The following is a 27,562-nucleotide window of genomic DNA, read 5'->3' as shown; positions in this document are numbered from 1 at the left end:
TTGATTTGTGTATTGAAGATGATTGATTTTTTAAGGAGAGACATTAAACTAACATGGCAGGGGGATGGGAACCTTTTCAAGGATTCAAAGCAGGAGAAATTAAGAGGAAAAGGCAAGGAGAATAAGGAAAGCGATTGGCAGAGAAATCAAGAATCAGAATCAATTAAGGACTGAGTAAACGATAGTTGGAAAGGGTAAAGAAATGTTACTAGTGCTTATCTTAAAGGTTTTGAATGCTTGGAGAATTCAAAACAAAATGGTTGAACTGATAAACATAAGAGTCTGATATAGTTGGCATTACAGAGATGTAGTTCCAAGGTGGCCAAGGACGGAAACTAAACATTGAGGCTATTCAGTGTTTAGGAAAGACAGACAAAGGAATAGATGGTGCTGTTGCATTGTTGATCAGAGATAATATTGATATGATGAGGAAAGATATTAGCATAGATATTGTGGAATCTGTATGGGCTGGGTTAAGAAACAAGGGGCAAGAACATTGGTAGGGGTGGTTATACAGACCAAACTGTCGTGGTAATGTTGGGAAAAGCATTAGACAGGAAATCATCTTGAACTAGGTATAATGCAATGATAATGGATTAGTTGGCAATCTGGTTGTGAAAGAACCCTTGGGAGGCGTGACCATAATACGGTAGAATTCTTTTGTCAAGGTGGATAGTCTTGTTGTTGATTCCGACACCAGAGTTCTGAATCTCAATAAAGATAACTATGATATATAAGGCATGAATGTCTATTTGGAAACAACTTAAACATAATAGTTCCTTATGCCACTAATAGAAGACATCCACGTAACCACCCCACAGTTATCCAAGGTGTCTTATGCCAGGCAGACTAGATCCTCAGTTTTTCCAACCAGAAGATAATCTCACAAAATGCTCCCATAGTGACCCAGCACAGAACAAGCATACTTTACCTAATGTCCGTTAATGCAAACAAGAACGGAAATCTCAAATCCTTAGCAAAGATAGTCAGGATGCCAGTTAAAAACACGTTTTAAATCAGTTTACTAAAATGCACATGAAAACCTTTCATAAAATTCAACAAAACAGAAGGAGGCTATTCCAAAGATGTGCGGGTTGGGTTGATTGGCCACACTAAATTAACCCTAGTGTCGAGCGATTAGCAGGGTAAATATGAGGAGTGATGGGAATTGGGATTGTGGGTGGTGCAGACTTGATGGGCCGAATGGTCACCTTCTGTACCATAGGAATTCTATGATTTGGTCCATCTGTGCCAGCTTTCAAACAGCTACTCTTAAGCCCCTTCCCCATCTTTCCCACAACCAATTTTAAGTAGTCATTCAATTCCCATTTAGAAGTTAGTATTGAATCTGCATTCCCCCATTCTTTCAAGCAGTGCATTTCAGATCATAACTCATTGCATTCAGTATTTCTCATCTTCCCCTGAAATTCTTGCTAATTATTTTAAATCTGCATCCTCAAGTGATCAACCCACCTGCCATCATTTGAAACTGTTCCTCCCTATCTAATCTATCAAAACCTCCCAATTCTGAACACTCAACCTCCTGTTTAAGCACAACCTTCTCAAATTTTCTAGGCTCTCTAGCCAAACAAAACCCTTTTCCAAAGTCCTTATATTAGTTTATTAAATGCACATGATAATATTATTTTATTCAGGAAACAAGTTCACACAAAACACCTAAATTGCAATGTAGCTTACAATTAACATGGATCACGTTAATAAACAAACATGTAACAATCGTGAGTGACAAAAATTCAGCAGCATATTAAAAAGGTATTGTAAAATTAAAATTATATCTTAATTCAAAACCAATAAACAATTCCTAAATTATGGGCACTGAAAATTGAAGACTCAAATCATGTAAGGAATATAGCTACATCAGTGCTGTAGTTCCCTTGATTGCTCTGAAAAGGTGGAATTAACCAATTCTGAAACTGAGTACAAAAGGTTTCTCTGAACTTAGTACAAATATTAGCTCTCTTTGTTTGGACAGTTGGAAGCTTTTTTCCTAGGGCAGAAATGACAATTACAAGGGGGCACAAATTCAAGGTAAGTTTGTGTGCACGCACTGGGGGGTAGGAAGGTTCAGTAGGGATGTGCAAGGGAAGTTTTTTTTTAAAAAACAGAGGGTGGTTGGGACCTGGAATGCACTGCCAAGTTAAGTGGTTGAGGCAGACACATTAAATGACATTTAAGACTTATCTGGATAGACACATAAACAGGCAGGGAATAGAAGGATACAGCCGATTAGTTGGTAGGACAACGTGATCAGCACAGGCCTGTTCCTATGCTGTACTGTTCTTTGAATTGGCCATGATGGACTGGGAAACATTACTTAAAGAAAAGGTCATGCACAGCAATGGCAGACATTTAAAAAAGTGAATAAGTGAACTCCAGAAGTTGTTTATTCACCTTTTGGCACAAGAGTGGTAAGGGAATTGTGGCCAAACCATGGCTTACAAGTGAAATTAGAAATAGTATCAGATTCAAGGTTAAAGCATACAAATTGGCAAGAGCGAGCAGTAGGCCTGAGGATCGGAAGCAGTTTAAAATTGAAAGGAGGATCAAGGGATTAATTAAGAGGAGAAAACTAGAGTATGAGAGTTAACTAGTGGGGAATATAAAACTGACTAAGTGTCAGGTATGTAAAAAATAGAAGATTGACAAAAACGAATGTAGGTCCCTTACAGTCAGAAATGGGAGAATTCATAAGAGAATGAGGGCCAAGTAACTAAATTCATACTTTGTTTCTGTCTTCACAAAAAAAACATGAATAATGTACCAAAAGTTCTGAGAGAAACAAAATTTTAGTGAGCTGAAGGAAATCAACATCTGTAGAGAAATTATTTTGAGGAAATTGATGGGATTGAAGGTAGATAAATCACCAGCTCCTGATAATCTTCATCCCAGAGTACTTAAGGAAGTGGTCCTGGAAATAGCAGATGTGTTGGTGGTTATTTTCCAAAGTTCTTTGGACTCTGGACTGGTTCCTACTGTATGGAGGGTAGCTAACGCAAGCCCATTATTCAAAAAAGGGAGGTAGAGAAAACAGTGAGCCTAATGTCAGTACTGGAGAAGTTGCTAGAGTCAATCATCAAGGATTTCATAACTCAGCACTTGGAAGACTGTGGTATAATCAGATAAAGTTAGCATAGATTTACAAAAGGGAAATTGACAAATCTAATGGAATTCTTTAAGGATATAAGTAGTGGAGTTGACCAAGGAGAACCAGTGGATGTAGTTTTAGACCGTCAGACAAGATCTCACATAACAGGCTACTACGTCAAGTTAAAGTGCATGGGATTGCAGGTATGTCGAGATGGATATAAAGCTGGTTAGCAGATAGGAAGCAAAGAGTTGGCATAAACTGTTTTTTTTTCTGATTGGAAGTCAGTGACTAGTAGGGTTCTTTAGGAATCTGTGCTAGGACCCCAATTGTTCACATCATGTATTCAGTTTCCTCTTTCAAATCATTAATACATTATCTCCACATTTGCAGATGATACAAAGTTGGGTGGGAGGGTGAGCTGTGAGGAGGATGCAGAAATATTTGTGTGATTTGGACAGGCTAAGTGTGTGGGCATATGCAGTATGTGTATAAATTGAGTTCATCCACTTTGGGAGCAATAATAGGGTGATACATTATTACTTGAATGCATATAATCTGAGACGTACTCAACGAGATCTTGGTGTCCTCGTGCATCAGTCACTGAAAGTAATTGCATGTACAGCAGGCAGTAAAGAAGACAATGGTATACTGGCCATCATAGTGAAGAATTTGAGTATTGGGATAGGGATGTTTTACTGCAATTTTATAGTGTGTTGGTGAGGCCACACCTGGAGTAATGCGCGCAGTTTTGGTGTCCTTATCTAAGGAAGGGTGTCCTTCCTATAGAGGGGGTACAGCGAAGGTTTATCAAGCTGATCCCCGAGATGGCAGGGTTGTCAGATGAGGAGAGATTAAGCCAGTTAGGATTACATTCACTGGAGTTTAAAGAGTGAGAAAGGATCTCATTAGAAAACTTATAAAATTCTAACAGGGTAGATTCAGAAAGAATGTTTCCAATGATGGGGGTATCTAGAACGAGGGACCATAGTTTGAGGATAGGGGATAAATCTTTTGGAACTGACGCAAAAAGAAATTCCTTCACCCAGTGACGAATGTGTGGAATTCACTACTGCAGGTAGTGAAGAGCAAAGCATTGTTTGATTTCAAGAAGAGATTAGATACAGCTTTAGGGCTAAAGGAATCAAGGGATGGGAGTGGGGAGAAATCAGGATATTGAATTTGATAATCAGCCATGCTCCAAATGAATGGCAGAGCAGACTCAAAGGGCCAAATGACCTACTCCTGTTTCTAGCTTCTATGTTTCTATGAGTGGGATCTAAACCCAACCCTTCCAACTTAAATTGAATTCTGTTGAATTTTCTGAGCCAGTGGTCAAATCAACCTGGAAGAGTACCCAGTCAGCTGCCAATTTAATATTGGAGCCCATAGTCTAAACTCTATGTACTGGGATTTTAGCCCCTCAACTTTTGACACGCAAGTGGAAATGCTGACATTAAAACATAGGCTCACTTTCAAGAGTGCATGGATAAATTAAAACTGAGATTCCTATTCTAACTATGACCTCTAGTGTAAAACACACACCTGTGCCATCAGGTGAAGACAGGACCAAGGTTAGCTGTGATATTCCCCCAACAAATTTCTCAGTAAATTGCCAGCCAACATTGGGTAAGCTCACACATACTAAGATTGGCATAGGTGGAAACGTGCTGTTATGATCCCCATTTGGATCAAAGTCTAAAAAGAAATTCAAATTTGATAACACAACAAGATTTCACATTGCAACAAATGATTAGAAAAAAACAACTAAATTTCACTTTCCTTTTCAGGCAATTTATACTTTTAAATTAGTCCAATTTGAATTGTTCTCAAGAAGGCCATATTGGACTCAAATTGTTAACTATTGGTAGAATTTTCCCAAAAAATTACTGATGTCATAACTGCAAGGAAACTGGACTGATCCACTCTATTCCATCCAGTGCAGACCGGGCCACAATCGTCCCCATTTTGTCATTCTTTTGGGAGAGTGTTGAGTTGTGGGCTAATTTGAAGAGGACGGGCCCCAGCATGCCAGTGGCTGCAAAGCGATCAGGCACAGTTTTGAAAGAGCACCACAATTTCAGTGGACCAAGGGACACTGGCTCACCTCCACCTCCAACTCAACAGCATTTTTTCTCACCACCTCCCCAACACGGATTGCTGGCATCAGGTTCCCTTTCTGTGGCTGAACCCCATCATGCCCCACACCTCCACCGTGTGCCTCATCCCCTCAACGGGCCCCAATTCCCTTGGCACTCTGGCACAACAGCTATGCCTACCAGGCACTGTCAGTATGATTGGTGGACACTGCCTAGTCATGTCCTTGACCACTGAGGGGTTTCAATGGCTTCCAAGCCCCCCAGCTTGGCCATCACAACTGGTCTCCACTAGCAGAGACCAGCAGTGATTATTGCAGGGCCAGAGGGTCGGGAGATCCTGGGAGAATCCAGCCTTTAACAGGTTAAATATATTTAAATGCTACTTTAAATACACTAAGTTAGCCTCACACCCTTTCTGGGTGAGATCTGTTTGCATCAGTAGCAAGGGAATTGGGATGATTACAAACTATTTGGCACCAGGCGCAAAACCTGGTTTTTGCACACAAAATTTTCCCAGTTAACTATGATGTGTCAAGCATGAAGCTAGAAAATCATCCTCTATATTTCTCTCTCCACAGATGCTGCCAAATTTTTCCAGCATGAGTTTTTATTTCAGATCTCCAGGATTGGCATTTTGCTTTAAGATGTCACGGATTATTATCTGGATAGCTGGGACAACACTGCTCGCCAGCATAGAGCACCTACTAGTGATGTGAATGAATAAAACACCACATTATCATGACTATTTTAGTGCAACAAATTCAATAGAGTACACACGTACCAATACACATGCATACCATATAACTGCACTAAAAACACAAACATTTTGTATAAAATAGGACTTAGTGTTGGAAAATGCTTTAAAAGGGAAACAGATGAATTCCCTACAGTTAAAGAATAATTCTGTATGCATAATTACACTTTTCTTCCTCATCACTTTCCCCTTTAATAAAGGCAAATTACTGCAGATGCTGGAATCTAAAACCAAAAGAGAAAACATTGGAAAATTTCTGCATATCTGACAACATCTGTACAGAGAAAAGAGAGTTGATGTTAAGTCCACATGATCCTTTGTCAAAGCTTTGGCAAAGGGTCATCTGGACTTGGAACTTCAGCTCTTCTCCCTCCTTACAGATGCTGCCAGATCTGCTGAGATTTTCCAGCATTTTCCCTTTTGGTTTCAGATTCCCTTTATTGTTTTAGGATACATAAAATTAAATGGGCGCAAATAAAAAATCATTGTAACCAAAACAATACAGCAGCATCCATCCCACTGATAAAAATCACTGTTAGCATAAAGACACCAGTTTCTCATTTAACCTGCCAAGTGAAAACTTGTATTCAAATACTCAAGTGTATTCAAAGATCATGTCATTTACACCAATTAGGTCAGATACAGGATAAAAACTTTACCTTTTGTTTACTGTAGCTTTACAAGGCTTTGAAGTTGCCTCAAACCGGACAGCATTAGACAACATTTTCTGTGAAAAATTAAATGCCCGAGGTAAATCTCTCTCAAATTCTGGGAGCATTGGCTTCACGGGGAGATTTCTCATTGAAGGCTGCAAGACTTTATCTAAATTGGGAAAGAAATTGTAAATTAGGTAAACAGGAAGATCATCCAGTTGTTGGCATATATTAAAAGTGTGAAAAATGAATCACTTGTGTCAAGAAGTTGCAATACAAAGAAAAATAATAAATCTAATTATGGGGAATGTGTCTTGGCGGTTGTAGAATTGAGAGAGCAAACTAATTTTAAAATAGCAATTGATTAGGAAGACCGACGGATTAATGAAAAGGAATTGAAGTCTTTGCTATGCGGATTAGAGAAAGTGGATAACAATAGGGCATAGAAGTTCAGGAGTTAAAAGAAAAAAAAAATCAGTGCATCATTTGCAGAGTTCACCCTACAGAAGCAGGTCCATGAGAAGCTGTGTTCACGCCAACCTAGTAAGTGCCTGGATAAAGTGTTTGAACAGTCATTTTGTCTATTGAAGCCAGAAGCAACCTCAAAATATATAATGTCAAATGTGGTGACAGTTGCTGGATCTTGCTTATGGTTTAAAACCTATGGGATGTTATTTGAGAAGGTTTAGCTCTGATGTTAGGAAAGTAGAGGGATTTAGAACTGGGGTCAATATTAATGTATTGTGTATAGCCATTAATGTAGGTGAGTATTTTTTTTTTAAAGTTGTCTTTTGTTTAATTAATACAACAAGATTGGAATGTATTGCCCTTGTCTTCACAATATACCAAATTACAGAACGAATACTTTGTGTCAGTATTCACGAAGGAGAGGGGCTTGATGTCCGGTGCTGTCTCGGAGGGAGCTGTAGACCAGTTGAAGGAAATATCCATAACGAGGGAGGAACGTTAGGGCTTTTAGGTAGCATTAAAAGTGATAAATCTCTGGGCCCTGATGGCATTTATCATAGGCTGCTTCGGGAAGCGAGAGATGAAACTGCTGGGCCTCTGATGCAAATCTTTGTCTCTTCTTTGGACACAGGTGAGGTCCCAGAGGACTGGAGGATAGCGAGCGTGGTACCATTGTTTAACAAGGGTAGGAGGGATAACCCTGGTAATTATAGGCCGGTGAGTTTGATGTCAGTGGTAGGGAAGTTGTTGGAGAGGATTCTTAGATAGGATACATACGCATTTAGAGCGTTGCGATCTGATTAGGGATATGCAGCATGGCTTTAAGAGGAGGTCGTGCCTTATGAATCTGGTAGAATTTTTTGAGGTGGTGACAAAAACAGTCGACAAAGGACAAGCCGTTGATGTCGTCTATATGGATTTCAGTAAGATGTTTGACAAAGTCCTTCATGGTAGGTTGGTTGAAAAGGTTAAGGCTCATGGAATACACGGACAGGTATCTAGATGGATTGATAACTGGCTTGGTAATAGGAGACAAGTAGGAGCGGAAGGGTCTTTTTCTAGCTGGAGGTCTGTCACTAGTGGTGTGCCACAGGGCTCAGTACTGGGACCTCTTCTATTTGTAATATACATAAATGACTTGGAAGAGGGTTTGCAAGTTTGCAGATGACACTAAGATGGCTGGACTGGCAGACAGCGAGGAGCAGTGTCAAGCAACACAGCAGGATTTAGATAGGCTGGTATATTGGGCAGATAAATGGCAGATGGAATTTAATCCTGATAAATGCAAGGTGAAGCATTTTGGAAGAAATAATGTAGGGGGAAGTTATATGATAAAGGGCTGACCTATTAAGAGTATAGAAACGCAGAGGGACCGGGGGGGAGTGCAAGTGCACAAGTCTTTGAAGGTGGTAATACAGGTGGAGAAGGTTGCAAAGAAAGCTTATGGTATGCTAGCCTTTATAGGAAGGGGTATAGAGTACAACAGCTGACTTCTAATGTTGCAGTTGTATAGAACGTTGGTTAGGCTGCATTTGAAGTACTGCGTCCAGTTCTGGTTGCCTTACTACCGGAAGGACGTAGAGATCCTGGAGGGAGTGCAGAGGAGGTTTACCAGGATGCTGCCTGGTATGGAAGGACTGAGTTATGAGGAAAGATTGGGCAAACTGGGGCTGTTTTCCTTAGAAAGGCGGAGAATGAGGGGAGATCTAATAGAGGTGTATAAGATTATGAAAAGGTATAGATAGAGTAAACAGTGGTAAGCTTTTTCCTAGATTGGAAACAAATATTACAAGGGGCCACGGGCTTAGGGCGAGGGGGCGAGGTATAATTCGGATGTTAGAGGGAGGTTTTTTTTTTTTACACAGAGGGTTGTGGGGGTATGGAATGCACTGCCAAGTAAGCTGGTGGAGGCAGGCACACTGGAGTTGATTAAGGGATACTTAGATAGGTATATGAGTGGAATAGAGATGGAGAGATATAGGAGGTTGTTTTAAATAAGGATCAAGAGCCTTGGGACGTCCCTGGGAATCAATTGATTCCTATGGACCTTCCAACATATTTTCTGGCTCACTTGTTTTACTTTTGAGCTTCTGGGGATGCCCTTGAATGTTTGCATAAGATGTGCATGTTATTGATGTCTTTCCTCTTTTAATCTACAGGTGCTTCGGTCCGCCTTGCTGTCTAACAAGGGATGTACACACTGTGGGTCGTGCGAGGGCTGCTCTTGGATGTTTCGAGAGTAGCCTAGTGATTCATGTCGTTAGTGTACACTTAAACTGGACCAGCTGACGGGCAACACGACAGCTCAGTGACTATCACAGTTTGCTGTGCAGATACATGGATTTGGGCCAGCGTCTGTGGGAGTTTGCACATTCTCCCCGTGCTTTGTGGGTTTTCTCCAGGTGCTCTGGTTTCCTCCCATACCTCAACGATGTGCTCTTAGGCTGATTGGTGTGACAAATCGTCCCTAAAATTAGTCTCCCCTCAATCTGGTTTCCAATTTGGAGCGCCATAAGCACAGACAGGGGTCATGGGTGGAAGAGGGGACTCACAATGTTGAAATGGCAGCATGGGCTTGTTGGGCCGAAGGGCCTGTTTCACGTGCTGTGTTGTTCTTTGTAACAAAAAACAACAATAACAATAACAAAAAAAAAGAAACCTCATTCAAATCTCCCTTCTAGGATTTGGAATACCTTAGCATTTAAAAATCAGCTTGGTTCCACTAGATTCAGTAAGCTGACTGACCTACATCTACAACTGGTTCATCAGCACCTCATATTCAAAACATTTCATGGTCTTGCATTCCCCCCATACCAGCAGAGAGAGAATGTGCAAACTCCACACAAACAGAATCACCCAATGCCAGAATCAAATCCAGGTCCCTTGCGCTGAAGCAGTAGTGCTAACCATCATATCACCCTTGCCGGCATTCATCCTTCACATCTAGAGCACATTGTTACGGCAAATTTCTTTAATAGTTGGCAGGGGTAATATTTATTGAAGTATTTTGGATCTATGCACTCAGCTTCCCAAAATCTTTCACTTCTGCCATGCAGCCAATCTGGACTGCAGCAGTTGTTATTTTCTTGATCACTCTCCTCTATCTTGTCTTTCAGGTTAGACATCTTGGAAGGTGCTGGGTTGATCTCCCACTCATCTACTTCAAGATGATATTCACTGGGAAGACATCTTTGCAACCTGTCAGGATCTGTTCAGTAGTCACTGGTTTGCTGCTATGCAAAACACTAAATTCATTTTGTTACATGCAAGATTACCGGTCCAAACTTTGGAATTGTTTCAGCTAAGATAGGGAATTCTTCTTCATATCTTCCAACTAGAACTGCATATTTCTTTCTTCCCGTTGCATTTGGCTCAGTTTAGTTTCTCCTGCTTGGGTGAGCACTGTTCTACCATTCAGCCTCAACTTTACCTCCACAAGGGATGATTTTCAGGTCACCATCTTGAGCAGCTTCATAGTTATTTGAAAGCAGATGTGTATTGCACCAGTGTCTGACACTTCATCTTATTTTAATGCTGTCATTCTGCAGTCATTCTCACAGTCACAGAGCATTTTTTTCATCTTGAGACAACACCAGGTTGTTGAGCAATCTGTCAGAAAAGGTCATCTAACATCTCGGCACCCAATTTTTTTATAGCTTGCTTCACTACTTCTCAGAAAAACACCTGCATGCAAAGTGATTCACTTTGCAGTTAGACCATTGCTTTCAACACACCGGAAAACTTTTCTTTTTTGTGGTGTCCTCAGCAATATTTATGTCCAGTCCTCTTGGTCTTGAGTTTCTACAAGTAGCTCTGCCTCTTCCCCATCTTGCACTTTGTAGGCCTGAACGGCCTCTCAGACGTCGTAAAGACTCACCATCGATACTTTTCACTTTATCATCATTAATCATGTCAAACCTTCTGCACGTCAATAGCTTTGAGATAAAGCTTTTCTTTTCAACAGACATGCTCCCACTGCAGGATTTCTTGCTCCTAACATAATCCTATCCCTCTGATCAGATCATCCTTCAGTTGCTCAAACTCAAGATTTAGTTAGACATCTTGATGCAGTCATATACTGATCATTCTAGCCCTCTTTCTGAGCACTGGCATTGAAGCCATATATTCAATAGTAAGAATATAGAGGCTCAGTGGGTTTTCAAGCCCTCAAATTTCACAAGATTGGCTTTTCTGCTCTTTAGTGAGGTCCCCAGCACTGATAAAGAGTGGTTACTCTTAGTTATTCAGATTTTATTTAACGGACAACTTTAGTTCTGTCATTGAGATGGAAGAATTTCCAATACATTCTCAAATCTTCCTTAATCTCCATAGAAGGTGGTACTAGAATATTCAAAGCTATTTGGCCTCACCAAGCAGTCAATATCCTGTACAAAGTTGCAGATTGAAGTTTTAATTATTCTCTGTTTCTTACAGCAATTGGCTCTCCTACAGCTATCAAAATCCACTCAATTTCAGCTGTACACTCCTTACACTTCCACATGGTGGGTAAAACAGCTTCTGCCTCAACTCTGTTTTATCAAGCAGTTATGAGTGTGGTAGGCCATAGAACTTCAAAAGTCATTTACATGGAATTTACCTGTTCTGAATATCTTGGCAATCGGGGCCTCCAGCGGAGGCAGAACAGCATGTGTGTGCCTTGGTTGGTAAACAGGTAATCTGGATCGCTGCATCTCTTCAGGCAGATAATACTGTAGAAATATAATATTGTGAAGGAGAAGGACATATGGAACAAAGACCCAAACAATTGTATATTCACTTCCAACTTTAAATCTGATCTGCTCCCATATCGTGGGGCACAGATTGCACCACTTCACAAGCTGACTTACTTGTCAACGTTTGCTGTGGTTGGAGGAGAGGTCAGCTGCAATTCCACATTCCCAGGGGGAAGCCACATTTGTACATGAATATAGGTGAGAGATGATGCTGTGCAAAGCATTTCTAAAATACCCCAGAAAATTTATTAACCCAAAATCTACACAGGATGTGAGCAAAGCTTTGCACCAATTATCCTGCCTGTGAAACACTCCTTGCCACAGGCATATAATTACACACTGCAGGTGCAGAATCCATTGGGGTATGATTCCCACTGTCCTCTAGTTATTTGTTCAAACAACACTCCACGTGCAAGCATTAAAAATTAACTGTGACCATGAGGATCACAATGCAACTCAGTTCCATAATCAGGCAAAATCAGGAGTGGAAAACATGGTCCCTCCCTCTATGTGAAGCCAATTTTAGTACTACAAAGTTTTAGTACCTGCCCAACACACTGCATGTATTGAACCTGGAATACACGTGGGTGAATAACAGCGTCATACTTAGCAGTATTCACTTGGCCAAAGCCTCCCTAAAAGCAATACAAACATATGTGCACAATTCAACGAAACCTGTGGGATGGTGTCACTTTGATCTATTCAGTTAATCTGAATTTCTGCAATGTTTCGTGGCCCAATAAATTAGATGTGTTCAGATACATGGAGAAGAAAGATTTTCTGAACCATTTATCTAAATACCTAAACAAAAATCTAAAGAACGTAACTCCAGGTCAATTCTCAAAGTAAATGTTAAAATCAGCACACTTCCCACCTGAGACAATTGTAGCAGAATTGCCTGAACCAGTTCTCTGTGAGATTTCCAACTTTAACTAGTAACTCCACACCCATATTCACAACAACCTCCTCTTATCTAGTCTTTTTATATTAATCTCAGATCAGGCCATCGCTGACAAAAGAACAGCAATATAGCTCCAAGTCAGAATGTTGCGTAGCTTGGAGGGGAACTTGCAGATTGCAGTTGCTAGCATTCCCATACCACCCAGAGGCACAAGATAGCAAATGTATCATTTGCAGGTTTAGAAGGTGCAGTCGAAGAAGGTTTGCCAAATTGTTTGCATTAGCTTAATAGCCAAAAACCTCCTTATGCAGTGTTACTAACATCTCTTCATGGCTGATTAACCTTCATTTTCTGCAATCATTAGTTCACCCAATAAGTTCCACAATAACTATCTGGTATAATCAACACCTCACCAACTACACAAGACAGACAAACCAGTTACTTAAATAACTACGTCTACCATTGCAGTTGATAATCCCTCATTTTCTTGTAAAATAATTTGGACTCCCACTTTCAGAGTTCAAACCACCTTCACAGAGTCATAAAGGCTTACAGTATGGAAACAGGCCCTTTGGCACAACTTGTCCATGCTGCCCTTTTCTTAAAAAACCCTAAACTAATCCCAATTGCCTGCATTTGGCCCATAATCCTCTATACCCATCATACCCATGTAACTGTCTAAATGCTTTTAGAAAGACAATTGTACCTGCTCTACTACCACCTCTGGCAGTTTATTCCAGACACTCACCACCCTGTGTGAAAAAATTGTCCCTCTGGACCATTTTGTATCTCTTCCCTTAAACCTATGCCTTCTAGTTTTAGACTCCCCTACCTTTGGTAAACGATGTGACCAACTAGCTGTTCTGTGCCCCTCATTATTTTATAGACCTCCATAAGGTCACTCCTCAGCCTCCTATGCTCCAGAGAAAAAAGTCCCAGTCTATCCAGCCTTTTCTTATAACTCAATCCATCAAGTTCCGGTAGCATCTTGGTAAATCTTTTCTGCACTCTTTCTAGTTTAATAATATCCTTTTTATAATAGGGTGACTAGAATTGCACACAGTATTCCAATTGTGGCCTTACCAATGTTTTGTCCAACTTCAACAAAACATTCCAATTCTTGTATTCAATGTTCTGACCAATGAAACCGAGCATGCCGAATACCTTCTTCACCACTCTGTCAGTCTTTCGGGTTACCTGTGATTCCACTTTCAAGGAACTATGAACGTGTACCCCTAGATCTCTTTGTTCTGTAACTGTCCCCAGCAACCTACCGTTAATTGGACCAGGGCAGGACTTAATCAAAATGCATCACCTCACATTTGTCTAAATTAAACTCCGCCTGCCATTCATCAGCCCAGTGACCCAATTGATCAAGATCTTGTTGCAATTGGAGATAACTTCCTTCACTGTCCAGTATGCCACCAATCTTAGTGTCATCTGCAATCTTACTAACCATGCCTCCTACATTCTCATCCAAATCACTAATATAAATAATAGTGGACCCAGCACTGATCCTTGAGGTACACCACTGGTCACAGGCCTCCAGTTTGAAAAACAACTCTCTACAATCACCCTCTGGCTTCTGTCAAGATGTGGAGATGCTGCATTAGAGTGGGGTAAACACAGTAGGAAGTCTCACAACACCAGGTTAAAGTCCAGCAGGTTTATTTGGTAGAAAATGCCACAAGCTTTCGGGGCTCTGCCCCTTCGTCAGGTGGCGTTTGCTATGAAACAAACCTGTTGGACTTTAACCTGGTGTTGAGAAACTTCTTATTCTCTCAAAAAGCCAATTTTGTATCCATTTAGATAACTCACCCTGGATCCCGTGAGATTTAAACTTATGCAACAACCTACCGTGTCAAAGGCCTTGCTAAAGTCCATGTGGACAACATCAACTGCACTGCCCTCATCTATCTTCTTGGTTTCCCCTTCAAAAAAACTCAGCCAAATTTGTGGGACATGATTTTCCCCTCAAAGCCATGCTGACCATCCCTAATCAGCACTTGCATCTCAAAACGCCTGTAGATCCTGACTCTCAAAATACCTTGCAACAATTTACCCACCACAGATGTGAGGCTTGCAGCCACTAATCAGCCCTCACAGCCAATAAACCTAATCATTAAGACAGTAATTCTACAGCTAACTACCATGCACAGATCCCAAACAGCCAACAAACCCCATTCACGTGCATCACTGGTCACTCTTGCATAAACTTGACAAGCCACCATTATCTCTAGTCACTAACACTTCACTTTTGACAATAATTCAAATTACCTGTAACTCACTAATACCTCCACATTTAATAAACCAGTTACTTTGGTCATTAATGTCCCAGTTACTGACATAAGAACATAAGAAATAGGAGGAGTAGACCATCTAGCCCTTCAAGCCTGCCCTGCCATTTAATAAGATCATGGCTGATCTGAAGTAGCTCAGTTCCACTTTCCCCCCATAACCCTTAATTCCCCTATCAGAAGCCTATCTACCCATGACTTAAATACATTCAACGAGGTAGCCTCCACCACTTCAATGGGCAGAGAATTCCAGAGATTCACCACCCTTTGAGTGAAGAAGTTCCTTCTCAACTCCATTGTAAACTGTCCCCCTCCCCCTTATTTTGAGGCTGTGCCCTCTAGTTCTGTTTTCCTTTCTAAGGAAAAAGAATCTCTCTACCTCATCTAGCCCCTTCATTATCTTGTAAGTCTCTATAAGATTCCCCCTCAGCCTTCTAAACTCCAAGAAGTACAGGCCCAGTCTATTTAATCTCTCCTAAGTTAACCCCCTCATCTCCAGTATCAGCCTGGTGACCCTTAGTCTGTACTCCCTCCAAGGCCAATATATCCTTATGCAAATGACAGTGACCCATCATTACCTGCAGCCACCAATGCCCCTGTAACCAATAATCCACCATTACCTATAGTCACAAATGTCCTCAACTGATAATAACCCATCATCCACATTCACAGACACACCACAGAGTCAATCCCCAGCATTAAATGTAGCCCCCACCTAAACCCAGTAATTTACTTTCACTTGCAGGCATTAATGCCCCTCACAGTTAATTGCTCACTATTACCAATAATCTCTAATGTTCCCACACTCAAAATTCTGCTGTCAGTGGTTGCACTCACTGTTATTACATTATTAATAGCCCACAACTAACTACCTGTTGTCACTGACAAACCTAATCCATACCATTGCCCCACCCCACAGAGGAGTACCTCCACTAACCCACATCATTACTTCCTCTCCTTGCCACTCGAGGTCCACTCTGGCATTCATAGATACAAATATTAACCCACACCATTACCTCTTCTCCTCACCACTCTAATTCCACTCTTGTCTTCAGTGGGGAAAAGTGAATCGCCGCCTCACAATTCAAACCAGGCACCGCCTCTGTCGTGCCGTCACTTCCAGCTCGCAAATCGACGATTAAATTATTTTCCTGGGAAATAAAAATTTACTTGCGGTGTCGAAAGTCTTCCCTTTGTTAATAACAATTATTATTTTCGACATCTCCCCTTTTTACAGACGGTTGATGAAAATTCTTCAAGCCGCAGGCAGTCGTCGAGCCGTTAGTGCGCAGGCGCGGCGGCTTGCGCAGCCAGAGGCGGTTGAGTTTAAAATTCTGGGGCTGGGAGGCGCGCGCGGGGATTGGCTGGTGGTGGCGTTCGCCCTGTAAATACTGTTAGAAACCAGGTAAGGAATGGAGATGTGATTAATAGAATGTCTTGTGATGTGTTCAGCCTCTTGTCACTGCAATTTCTGCTTGGTGGATGGGTCGCTCTCCTGTAGGAAAAGGCGCATAAAATGTCCGCTTTGTGTTGGCGGGGTGGACAATTCCAGGCTGCAAGGTGACTGACTGAGGGGACCGAATATTAAACCACCCGCCTCCATTTTAAGTAACACTGGTTCGTCAGTTCTTCCCAATTATTTGAGTGCCCTTCTGTCATCTCGCAAAAACATCCGCCTGTCACTATTTTCTCTTCAGGGGGGACTTTCAAGCCTTATGGGTTCGCTTCAATCCTGACGGATCCGTCCCCTCCACTTGTACACTCGCTTGCCGGGTTGGTGGTAGCCTTAAAGTTTATTTATTAGTGTCACAAGTTGGCTGTGTTCTGTCCACGGATACTGTCAGACCTATTGGCATTTTCTGTTCTTTTCAGATTCCATCATCTGCAGTACTTTGATTTAAGGCTTACAATAACACCAATGAAGTTACTGTGAAAATCCCCTATTTGCACACTCTGGTGCTTGTTAGGGTAACTGAGGGAGACTTTAGCAATGCACCTAACCAGCATGTTTTTTTTTTGGACTATGGGGAGAAACCCATGCAGACATGGGGAAAACGTGCAGATTCTGCATTGACTGTGACATGAGCTGGGAATCAAACCTGGGTCCTTGCCGTTGTAAGGCAACAGTGCTAACCACTGTGGCCTGTTGTATGCCAATTTAACTATCCTGTTTTCCCATCTTGTCATAGTAATTGCATCATTCCTCGTTGGTTGTAAAACACTTTGAGATGTCCTGATTACTAAGTCTTAAGCAGCAAATTTTTGACCCCCCCCCACCTCTTCCTCCAATGTTTTGTTTCATGAATTTTCTGGCACACCACCTTGAATATAAGGCAATAAGAAATAGGAGCAGGAGTTAGGGCAATTGACCCTGGGATCAACTTTGCCTTTCAATAACATTATGACTATCTGATGGTGGGCTTCACTCCACTTTTCCTGCCTCCCATTGACTTCCTTATTGATCAAAAATCTGTCTTAACTCAGTCTTGAATATATTTAATGATTCCAACTTCCAGCTCAAGATCGATGATTAAATTCTTTTCCCTGGGAAATAAAAATCCATATGTGTTTTTGAACATCTTCCCCCTCTTAATTATTCTTATTTTCAACATTGCTGATTGTAAGAGTCATATGGTTAAAAATCAAACTTCAAAGATTAATTACTTTCAGAAGAAATTCCTCCTCTTTCATCTTAACTTTATCTTATTTTGAAACTGAGTACTCTAGTTTTTGAATCCCCAATGAGGGAAATGTTCTTGCAATGTTTGGCCTGTCAAAGCCCCTCTGAATCTTGTATGCTTCAATAAAATCATCTCTTGTTCTTCTAAACTCAAATGAATATAGGCCCAATCTGCTCAACTTTCCCATGTAAGAAGATTTTTAATCCCAGGAATCAGCCTAGTAAACCTTCTCTGAATGTAATTATGTCCTTCCTTGAGTAAGTCTCCAATACTGTGTACAGTTGTCACAAGGCTCCCCCACTTTTACACTCCTGAGTTTATGCAAGACACTAGTTATGCAAGACAGTAGTTAGACCTCAGCTGGAGTATTATGTGCAGTTCTGGGTGCCAGAAGCCTGTGAATGTGTTGGAAATTGTTAGAAGAATGGCTCCAGGGATGAAAATCTTCACTTATGAAGATAGTTTGAAGAAGTTGGTACTGCTCTCTCTGGAGAGGAGAAACCTGAGAAGATTTGATGGAGGTATTCAAAATCATGAGGGGGCTGGGCAGAGTAGATGATGACAAATGATTCCTGCTCATAAAAGCATTGAGAATGAGAGGGCACAGATTTAAGGTGATTTGCATCAGAAGCAAATGCATTGCGTGAGAAACTATTTCACAGTGAGTAATTCGAGTCTGGGTTGCACTACCTGGAAGTGTGGTGGAAGCAGTTTCAATCAAGGCATGCAAGAGGGTATTAGATGATTGTTTGAATCAAAACAACATACACGGATACAGGGAAGAGGCTGGAGACATGCAGATGCAGGCACAATGGCCAAAGGTTTCCTGCACCATGACAATTTTGTGATTACTTCTCCCTTACAATAAAAGTCAACATTAAATTTGCCTGTGCTGCATGCCAACTTTCTGTGATTCATGTGTGAGGACAAGCAGATTTTTCTACCATTGCATTCTGCATTCCCTTTATTTAAATGATATTCTGCAATTCTATTTTTCCCACTAAAGTGGACAACCCCATTTTTCCACATTACATTCCATCTGCCAAATTTTTACCAGTTTGCACACTTCCTCCTGACTGGCCCCGGAAGGTCTCGTAACCCATGAACAGCTGCCCCTTAAAGGGGTCATGCTATCACATTCCTCTCCCCCTAAGTTATTTTACCATAATATAAACATATGTACAGATATAGCCAAGAGAGGTCACTCGGCAAACTTCACAAAGTTGGTTGCTCTGGGGTCTCCTTGCCTCTTTCGGAGCAGTGCAACTCTACACCTGCGTTCTCTAAGCTAGAGGTAACTGAATCTTCCATAGCAGTAGGTGGTGCACCAAGAGATTCCGAGTTGAGCTAGAACCGGAGCCCTCTTCCCCAGCTGTCTTTTGCTGTCTGTCGAGATTCTTCCTGGAGAACACTCGGTCCAGCTAGCACCGACTTGGCTGCTGACATACTGAACTCTTTTGTGGCATCTTGACGACTGGCAGTGGGGACTATAATTTCCTGCCTTCAGATGTTATTGATATATTTCTGCATTTGCGACCGTGCAGGTTGAGCTAGTCTTCCGAATGATCTTCCCAGGTACCCAAATTGTTGCCCTCGCTGCCAAAGTTGCAGACAAAAACCAAATTGTTCAGGTTAAATGACCTATCACCCCTAACAGAATCATGATTGTCCTTCTGCGAGGCTTGCTTTGCCTCCACCTTCGCAGCCAAATTTAGGAAAATGAGGTCAAGTTGGGTATTCTGGCATTGATTCATCAGTAATTCAGTCAGCTTAACCCCTGTAGTAGTTTGATGGGTGGTTTAATGGAGAGTAGGAAATTGCCAGTGGTCTATTAGACTGTTTCCTCGTTGATGCTTTGAAAGTTTGTAGTGCTCTTTCTGCCACACCACTGGAACTGGGATGGCAAAGGGCCGTGCATGTGTGCTGGATGCTGTTCCTTCTGCTTTTTAGATACGGAGGGGGAATTAGATGGTTTGGGATCAGCTGGGTCAGTGGCTTCTTTCATTTCTGATGTCTGACTGCTCTGGTCTCTGTTTTTCATTTTCTTGCTCAACTGCAGTCAAAGCTCTTCAGTTTCTTTGTACTGTGCCCTTTTCTCTCTGGACAATATACAACATCAACTGCGGTGATTTCACCACTATTTCTCCAAATCTTGATTGATCCCTGATCTAACCTGTTCTCCTTGTCGAAGATCTGATAATGCTTTTGCTCAGAATCAGTATTACTTTGGTAAATTTCCTTTTTGCCGTACTTGTTCTAAATCTGCATCTTTGACTTGTGGTATCAGTATGGATGGGTAAGAATCAGTGTCAGCAACTTTCTTTCCATGAGTAACACACATGGAGCCAATCTATTGTACAAGAGTGAGGATCTATAACTTGAGTGCTAGTTGAAAATCTTGTTTTTTTTTCAGCAATGCCTTTACAGTTCTCAGCTCCTCTGTTTGCCACTTTTAAAATTCATTTGTGGGACTTGGGTGTTGCTGGCTGGCATTTATTGCCTATCCCTAGTTGCCCTTGAGAAGGTGGTGTTAAGTTACTGCAATCCATGTGCTGTGGATTGACCCACAATGCTATTATGGAGGGAATTCCTGGATTTTGATCTTTCGCGACTGTGAAGGAATGGCAATATATTTCAAAGTCAGGACAGTTAGTAGCTTGGAGGAGAACTTACAAGTGGTGGTGTTCCCATGTATCTGCTGCCTTTGTCCTTCTAGATGGAAGTGGTTGTGGGTTTGGAAGGTGCTGTTCTAAGGATCTTTGGTGAATTGTTGCAGTGCATCTTGTAGATAATACACACTGCTGCTACTGAGCGTTGATGGTGGAGGGAATGGATGTTTGTAGATGCGGTGCCAACTGAGCAGGCTGCTTTGTCCTGGTTGGTGTCAAGCTTCCTGTGTTGTTGGAGCTGTGCCCAGCCAGGCAAGTGGAGAGTCATTATCACATTCCTGACTTGTGCCTTGATGGTGGATAAACTCTGGGCAGTCAGGAGGTGAGTCACTTGCTGCAGTATTCCCAGTCTCTGACCTGCTCTTGTAGCCACTGGTTATGGGGTGAGTCCAGTTGAGTTTCTGATCAATGGTAACCCCAAGGATGTTTACAGTGGGGGATTCAGTGATTATAACACCATTATTTGTCATAGGGTGGTCTTATTGGTGTTTTGTCAACTTGCTTGAATGAATCCAAGTAATCCTGTAATCTCTTAACAGACCACAATTTGCAAACATTGAGTTGTTTGATATCACAATATCAGGAATCTGATAGGCTATAACAACATCTTTTTTGGATAATATTACTGATTTTGATTTGTGATCAAGTAACCTTTTCACTTCAATCCATCTCAAGCTGTAATACTTTTTTGAACATTTCTCTTTATGTCAAATAAATTCATTCCTAGATGTTCCCAAGGCCTTGTGGGAAAACAAGATGACTTGGTGATTCTTTTGATTTCTGTCTGTGAATTGATTTCTGGATATAATTTCTTCCAATGACTTTGAAAGAGTCTGTGACTAAACTGAATATTGTGCCCTAGCTTTGCACTTGGTACAGGTTGACTATTCTTTATCTGAAACTCTCAGGGCCAATAGTGTTTTGGATTTCAGAGTATTTCAGTTTTTGAATATGGCATATAAACTTGCTTTACAATAGCCTAAACCTAGGTTAGTTGCAGTCTAAAGTTGAGAAAATAGCTACAAAAATAAGTTGTATGATTGAATAATAAATACAGGATACTTGTGATCTTTTTGACACGTTCACTACAGCAAAATTGAAAAGTAAACAGTGCAGATTAACAACTAGACTGCCCACATTAAAGATCGTTGAAGTTCAAAAGAAGTGTAGTTTTTGGATGTTTCATTTTCAGATTTATGAACTTGTAATGACTAAATGACCGATATAGGTGTTGTAAGATGCCAATGCTCTCGGGATTTTTTTTATTATTATATTCCAGTAAATCCTTGATCGCTGTCAAGTGGGCTCTCTGCCTGAACTACAGTCTTAGGATATGGCAAATATGTTGGCTTTCTAATGCAAAATTTTCTGATCTGCTAATGCTCCTTATCTGATTTTTGAGCCATTTTGATTTTACTCAATCTTTGTGTAATAAATGGACTGTCGTTACAGAAAACTCAACTTCAGCCACAAATTCAATATGGCATTTTTCTGGATTCTGTTACAATGCCTGCTAATACATCTTCTGTGCTCTGTTGTTTCCCATGAAAATATACTTATGAGTATCACATCTCACCTAATTTAAACCTTTTGAACTCTTAATAGCATCACTGCAAGTTCTTTCTAATTCAATAGTTTAGCTCAAGGTTTGTGGTCTATTTCTATCATAATGTGGAGGCTTGAGTCATAGCGAATTTCTTTCATGCACACATTGCTACTACTGCTTCCTTTTTTGATCACTATGTATCGTGTTTGTTGTGAATGTGATGAGTAATAGACTGATCTACATTTTCCACCTTTGTCCCTGAAAAAGTACTGTACCTCATCCTGGGCAGTGCCCAATGTTATTATTTCAGGTAATTCCTAATCATAATGTGCCAATCCTTGCTTAACGATGCATTAAATGTTTTTTTCACTAACAATGTTAACAATAGTGTAAATATATCCATTTACTGTTTCAGTGTCACTTTAATGCTGTTTCTCACATACTTTCTTTTCTATGGCTTGTCTGTTCACGACTTTTCCCATAATGTTTCTAGTCTCTCCCTTGATCCATCTTCCTCCCACTACCAGCCTTGCTGGCTCCCAGCCTCCTTTCTTTATTAGGTCCTTGGGTCAGTTCTTCAGAGGCTCCTGAACTCTGGTTCCTGACTTCTTTGGGTAACTTGCTTGCTTTGTTCCTGAAGTAGTGATGCCACTTGGACTAAACACAGTAAGAAGTCTCACAACACCAGGTTAAAGTCCAATAGGTTTATTTGGTAACACAAGCCACTAGCTTTTGGAGCGCTGCCCCTTCATCAGGTGAGTGGGAGTTCTGTTCACAAACAGAGCATATTAAAAAAGCAAACTCAGTTTACAAAATAATGGTTGGAATGCGAGTTTTTACAGGTAATCAAATCTTAAAGGTGCAGACAGTGTGAGTGGAGAGTGGATAAAGCACAGGTTAAAGAGATGTATATTGCCTCCAGCTAGGACAGTTACTGAGATTTTGCAAGCCCAGGCAATTCGTGGAGGAAACAGTGTGACATGAACCCAAGACCCCGGTTGAGGCTGTCCTCATGTGTGCGGAACTTGGCTATCAGTCTCTGCTCAGTGACTCTGCATTGTCATGTGTCGTGAAGGCCTCCTTGGAGAATGCTTACCCAAAGATCAGAGGCTGAATGCCCGTGACTGCTGAAGTGTTTCTCAGCAGGAAGAGAACACTCTTGCTTAGTGATTGTTGAGCAGCGTGCATTCATTTGTTGTCGTAGCCTCTGCATGGTCTCCCCATATACCATGCCTTGGGACATCCTTTCCTGCAGCGTATCAGGTTGACAACATTGACCGAGTTGCAAGTGTATGCACCTTGTTTGTGGTGGATGGTGTTCTCAAATGAGATGATGGCATCTGTGTCGATGACCCAGCACGTCTTGCAGAGGTTGTTGTGGAAGGGTTGTGTGGTGTCGTGGTCACTGTTCTCCTGAAGGCTGGGTAATTTGCTGTGGACAATGGTCTGTTTGAGGTTGTGCGATTGTTTGAATTTAAGAAGTGGGGGTGTGGGGCTGGCCTTGGCGAGATGTTCGTCTTCATCAATGACATCTTGAAAGCTCCGGAGGAGATGATGTAGCCTGTCTGCTCTGGGGAAGTACTAGATGATGAAGGGTACTCTGTCCACCGTGTCCCGTGTTTGTCTTCTGAGGAGGTCAGTGCAGTTTTTCGCTGTGGCGTGTTGGAACTGTCATTCGATAAGTTGAGTGCCATATCCTGTTCTTGTGAGGGCATCTTTCAGCGTCTGGAGGTGTATGTTGCGATCCTCCTCATCTGAGCAGTTCCTGTGTATATGGAGGGTTTCTCCGTAGGGGATGGCTTCTTTAACGTGTTTAGCGTGGAGGCTGGAGATGTGTAGTATCATGAGGTTATCCGTGGGCTTGCACTACAGTGAAGTGCTAAGGTGACAGTCCTTGATGGAGATGCATGTGTCCAAGAATGCAACTGATTCCAGAGGATAGTCCATGGTGAGTCTGATGGTGGGTTGGAACTTGTTGATGTCGTCATATATTTGTTTCAGTGATTTGTTTACCATGAGTCCAAAGGAAGAAAATGTCATCAATGTATCTAATGTATAGCATCAGTTGAAGTTCCTGTATGGTGAAGAGGTCTTCGAACCTGTGCATGAAGATGTTGGCATATTGAGGTGCGAATTTGGTCCCCATTGATTGTTCCTTGTGTCTGGATGAAGAACTGATGGTTGAAGGTGAAGACATTGTGGTCCAGGATGAAGCAGATGAGTTGTAAAATTGCCTCTGGAGACTGGCAGTTGTCGGTGTTGAGTACTGAGGCAGTTGCAGCAATGCCATCGTCGTGGGGGGGTGCTGGTGTAGAGTGCTGAGACATCCATTGTGACGAGGAATGCTCCTGTTCAACTGCTCCATGTGTGCTGAGTTTCTGTAGGAAGTCCGTAGTACTGCAGGAAAGGATGTCCTGAGGCATGGTACATTGGGGAGACCATGCAGATGCTATGATAACGGATGAATGAACACCACTCAACAATCACCAGGCAAGAGTGTTCTCTCCCTGTTGGGAAACACTTCAGCAGTCTCGGGCATTCGGCCTCCGCTCTTTTGGATAAGTGTTCTCCAAGGCGTCCTTCACGACAACGACAGCACAGAGTCATTGAGCAGAGACTGATAGCCAAATTCCGCACACATGAGGATGGCCTCAACTGGGATCTTGGTTTATTTCACACTATCTGTAACCCCCATGATTTGCCTAGGCTTGCAAAATCTCACTAACTGTCCTGGCTGGAGATTATACACATCTCTTTAACCTGTGCTTAACCCTCTCTCCACTTACAATTATCTTTAAGACTTGATTACCTGTGAAGACATGCATTCCAACCATTATTATTGAGTTTGTGTCTTTATGTGCCCTGTTTGTGAACAAACTCCCACTCACCTGATGAAGGAGCAGTGCTCCAAGAGCTAGTGGCTTGTGCTACCAAATAAACCTGTTGGACTTTAACCTGGTGTTGTGAGACTTCTTACTGTGTTTGTTCCTGAACTCTCACTGGTGTCAGCCTCCACCTAGTGGCAGTGAAATAGTCAGACTTTAGCTGCTACTGGCACTGTCCAATCTCTGCCACTATGTGGAGCCTGGTCAATTGAAATGAATAATGTAATTTAAAATTGAATTGTATATTTCATATTTATCAATGTATTTTGCAAATTATTTCAAGGGATGTACAGTTCTGCTCTTGTATGGTCCAGTATTTCAACTTTGTGACATTAGTGTACCTTTAAGAAATGATTTTTTAAACATGTTCTCTCTAGCTCTGATGTGGAGACGCTAGCGTTGGACTGGGGTAAACACGGTAAGAAGTCTCGCAGCACCAGGTTTATTTGGTAGCAAACACCACTAGCTTTCGGAGCACTGCTCCTTCGTCAGGTGAGTGGGGAGTTCTGATCACAAACAGGGCATATAAAGGCGCACACTCAGTTTACAGAATATTGATTAGAATGCAAGTCTTTGTCTGCATCTTTAAGACTTGATTAGCTGTAATGTGAGTGGAGATAGCGTTAAGCATAGGATAAAGGTATGTGTGCTGTCTCCGGACAGGACAGTAAGTGAGATGTTGCAATCCCAGGCAAGACATGGGGGGTACATGTAGTGTGACATGAACCAAGATCCCAGTTGAGGCCGTCCTCGTGTGCAGAACTTGGCTATCGCGTGCCATGAAGGGCCGCCTTAGAGAACGCTTATCCGAAGATCAGAAGCCGAATGTCCATGACTGCTGAAGTGTTCGCCAACAGGAAGAGAACAATTTTACCTGGTGATTGTCGAGCGGTGTGCATTCATTCCATTGTCATAGCGTCTGCATGGTCTCCCCAGTGTACCATGCCTTGGGATGTCCTTTCCTGCAGCATATCAGGTAGACAACATTGGCCGACTTGCAAGAATATGTACCATGTACCTGGTGGATGATGTTCTCATGTGAGATCTGTGTCGATGATCCAGCATGCCTTGCAGAGGTTGGTGTGGCAGGGTTGTGTGGTGCCGTGGTCACTGTTCTCCTGAAGGCTGGGTAGTTTGCAGCGGACAATGGTCTGTTTGAGATTGTGCAGTTGTTTGGAGGCAAGAAGTCGGGGTGTGGGGATGGCCTTGGTGAGATGTTCGTCTTCGTCAATGACATGTTGGAGATTCTGGAGAAGATGTCGTAGCTGCTTCATTCCGGGTAAGTGCTGGACGATGAAGGGTACCCTGTCCACCGTGTCCCGTGTTTGTCTTCTGAGGAGGTCAGTGTGATGTTTCGCTGTGGTGCGTCGGAACTGTCGATCGATGAGTCCAGCGCCATATCCTGTTCTTATGAGGGCATCTTTCAGTGTCTGGAGGTGTTTGTTGCGATCCTCCTCATATGAACTGTTCTGGAGGGCTTGTCCGTAGGGGATGGCTTCTTTAATGTGTTTAGGGTGGAGGCTGGAGAAGTGGAGCATCGTGAGGTTATCTGTGGGCTTGCGCTACAGTGAGGTGCTGAGGTGACCGTCCTTAATGGAGATGCATGTGCTCAACGTCGACAACTGCCAGTTTCCAGATGCAATTTTACAACTCATCTGTTTCATCCTGGACCACAATGCCTTCACCTTCAACAACCAGTTCTTCATCCAGACACATGGAACAGCTGTGGGGACCAAATTCGCACTTCAATATGCCAACATCTTTATGCACAGGCTTGAACAAGACTTTTTCACCACACAGGACCTTCAACTGATGCTATACACTAGATACATCGATGATATTTTCTTCTTTTGGACTCATGGTGAACAATCACTGAAACAAATATATGATGACATCAACAAGTTCCATCCCAGCATCAGACTCACCACACAGTACTCTCCAGAATCGGTTGTATTCTTGGACACGTGCATCTCCATTAAGGGTGCTCACCTCAGCGCCACACTATACTGCAAGCCCACAGATAACCTAACGATACTCCACTTCTCCAGCTTTCGCCCTAAGCATGTTAAAGAAGCCATTCCCTATGGACAAGCCCTCCATATACACAGGATCTGCTTAGATGAGGAGGATCACAACAGACACCCCCAGATGCTGAAAGATGCCCTCATAAGAACAGGATATAGTGCTTGACTCATCGACAGTTCCAACGCGCCACAGCGAAAAGCTGCACTGACCACCTCATAAGACAAACATGGGACACCGGTGGACAGACTATCCTTCGTCGTCCAGTACTTCCCCGGAGCAGAAAAGCTATGACGCCTTCTCTGGAATCTTCAACATGTCATTGAGGACAAACATCTCGCCAAGGCCATTCCCACACCCCCACGTCTTGTCTTCAGACAACCACATAACCTCAAACAGACCATTGTCTGCAGCAATCTACCCAGCCTTCAGGAGGACAGTGAACACGACACCACAACACTGGCACTGCTGGATCACTGACACGGATACCATCATTTCATGTGAGAATGCCATCCACCCGGTACACGGTACATTCTCTTGCAAGTCGGCCAACGTTGTCTACGTCATACGCTGCAGGATGTCCTGAGGCATGGTAGATTGGGGAGACCAGGGAGACCATGCTATGACAACGGATGAATGAATACAGCTGAACAATCACCAGGTGAGACTGTTCTTTTCCTGTTGGCGAACAGGCATTCAGCCTCTGATCTTTGGGTAAACGTTCTCCAAGGCGGCCTTCACGGCACAT

General features: G+C 42.2%; 2 protein-coding genes across 2 annotated transcripts in view; one reads left to right on the top strand and one right to left on the bottom strand.

Annotated features, from left to right (window-relative positions):
- Window positions 1-16,101, bottom strand: part of knstrn (kinetochore localized astrin (SPAG5) binding protein) — a 29,742-nt gene extending 13,641 nt beyond the window's left edge. The window contains exons 1-3 of the mRNA XM_080202036.1: window positions 16,028-16,101; window positions 11,678-11,789; window positions 6,619-6,781 (exon numbers count right to left, since the gene is read on the bottom strand). Of these exons, the coding sequence (XP_080058162.1) occupies window positions 6,619-6,781; window positions 11,678-11,771 (257 nt within the window). The 5' untranslated portion in view covers window positions 11,772-11,789; window positions 16,028-16,101. The remainder of the gene's footprint in view (window positions 1-6,618; window positions 6,782-11,677; window positions 11,790-16,027) is intronic.
- Window positions 16,102-16,353: 252 nt separating this feature from the next.
- The window catches only part of knl1 (kinetochore scaffold 1), an 86,527-nt gene continuing 75,318 nt past the window's right edge, over window positions 16,354-27,562 (top strand). The window contains exon 1 of the mRNA XM_080203000.1: window positions 16,354-16,416. The gene's annotated coding sequence lies outside the window, so the exon portion shown is untranslated. The remainder of the gene's footprint in view (window positions 16,417-27,562) is intronic.

Source organism: Carcharhinus amblyrhynchos, chromosome 14, assembly GCF_965287045.1.
Source record: "Carcharhinus amblyrhynchos chromosome 14, sCarAmb.v2.hapA, whole genome shotgun sequence".
Classification (NCBI taxonomy): Eukaryota; Metazoa; Chordata; class Chondrichthyes; order Carcharhiniformes; family Carcharhinidae; genus Carcharhinus; species Carcharhinus amblyrhynchos.
Note: the sequence above shows the minus strand (reverse complement) of the source record. Positions and strands in the feature narration are given on the sequence as shown.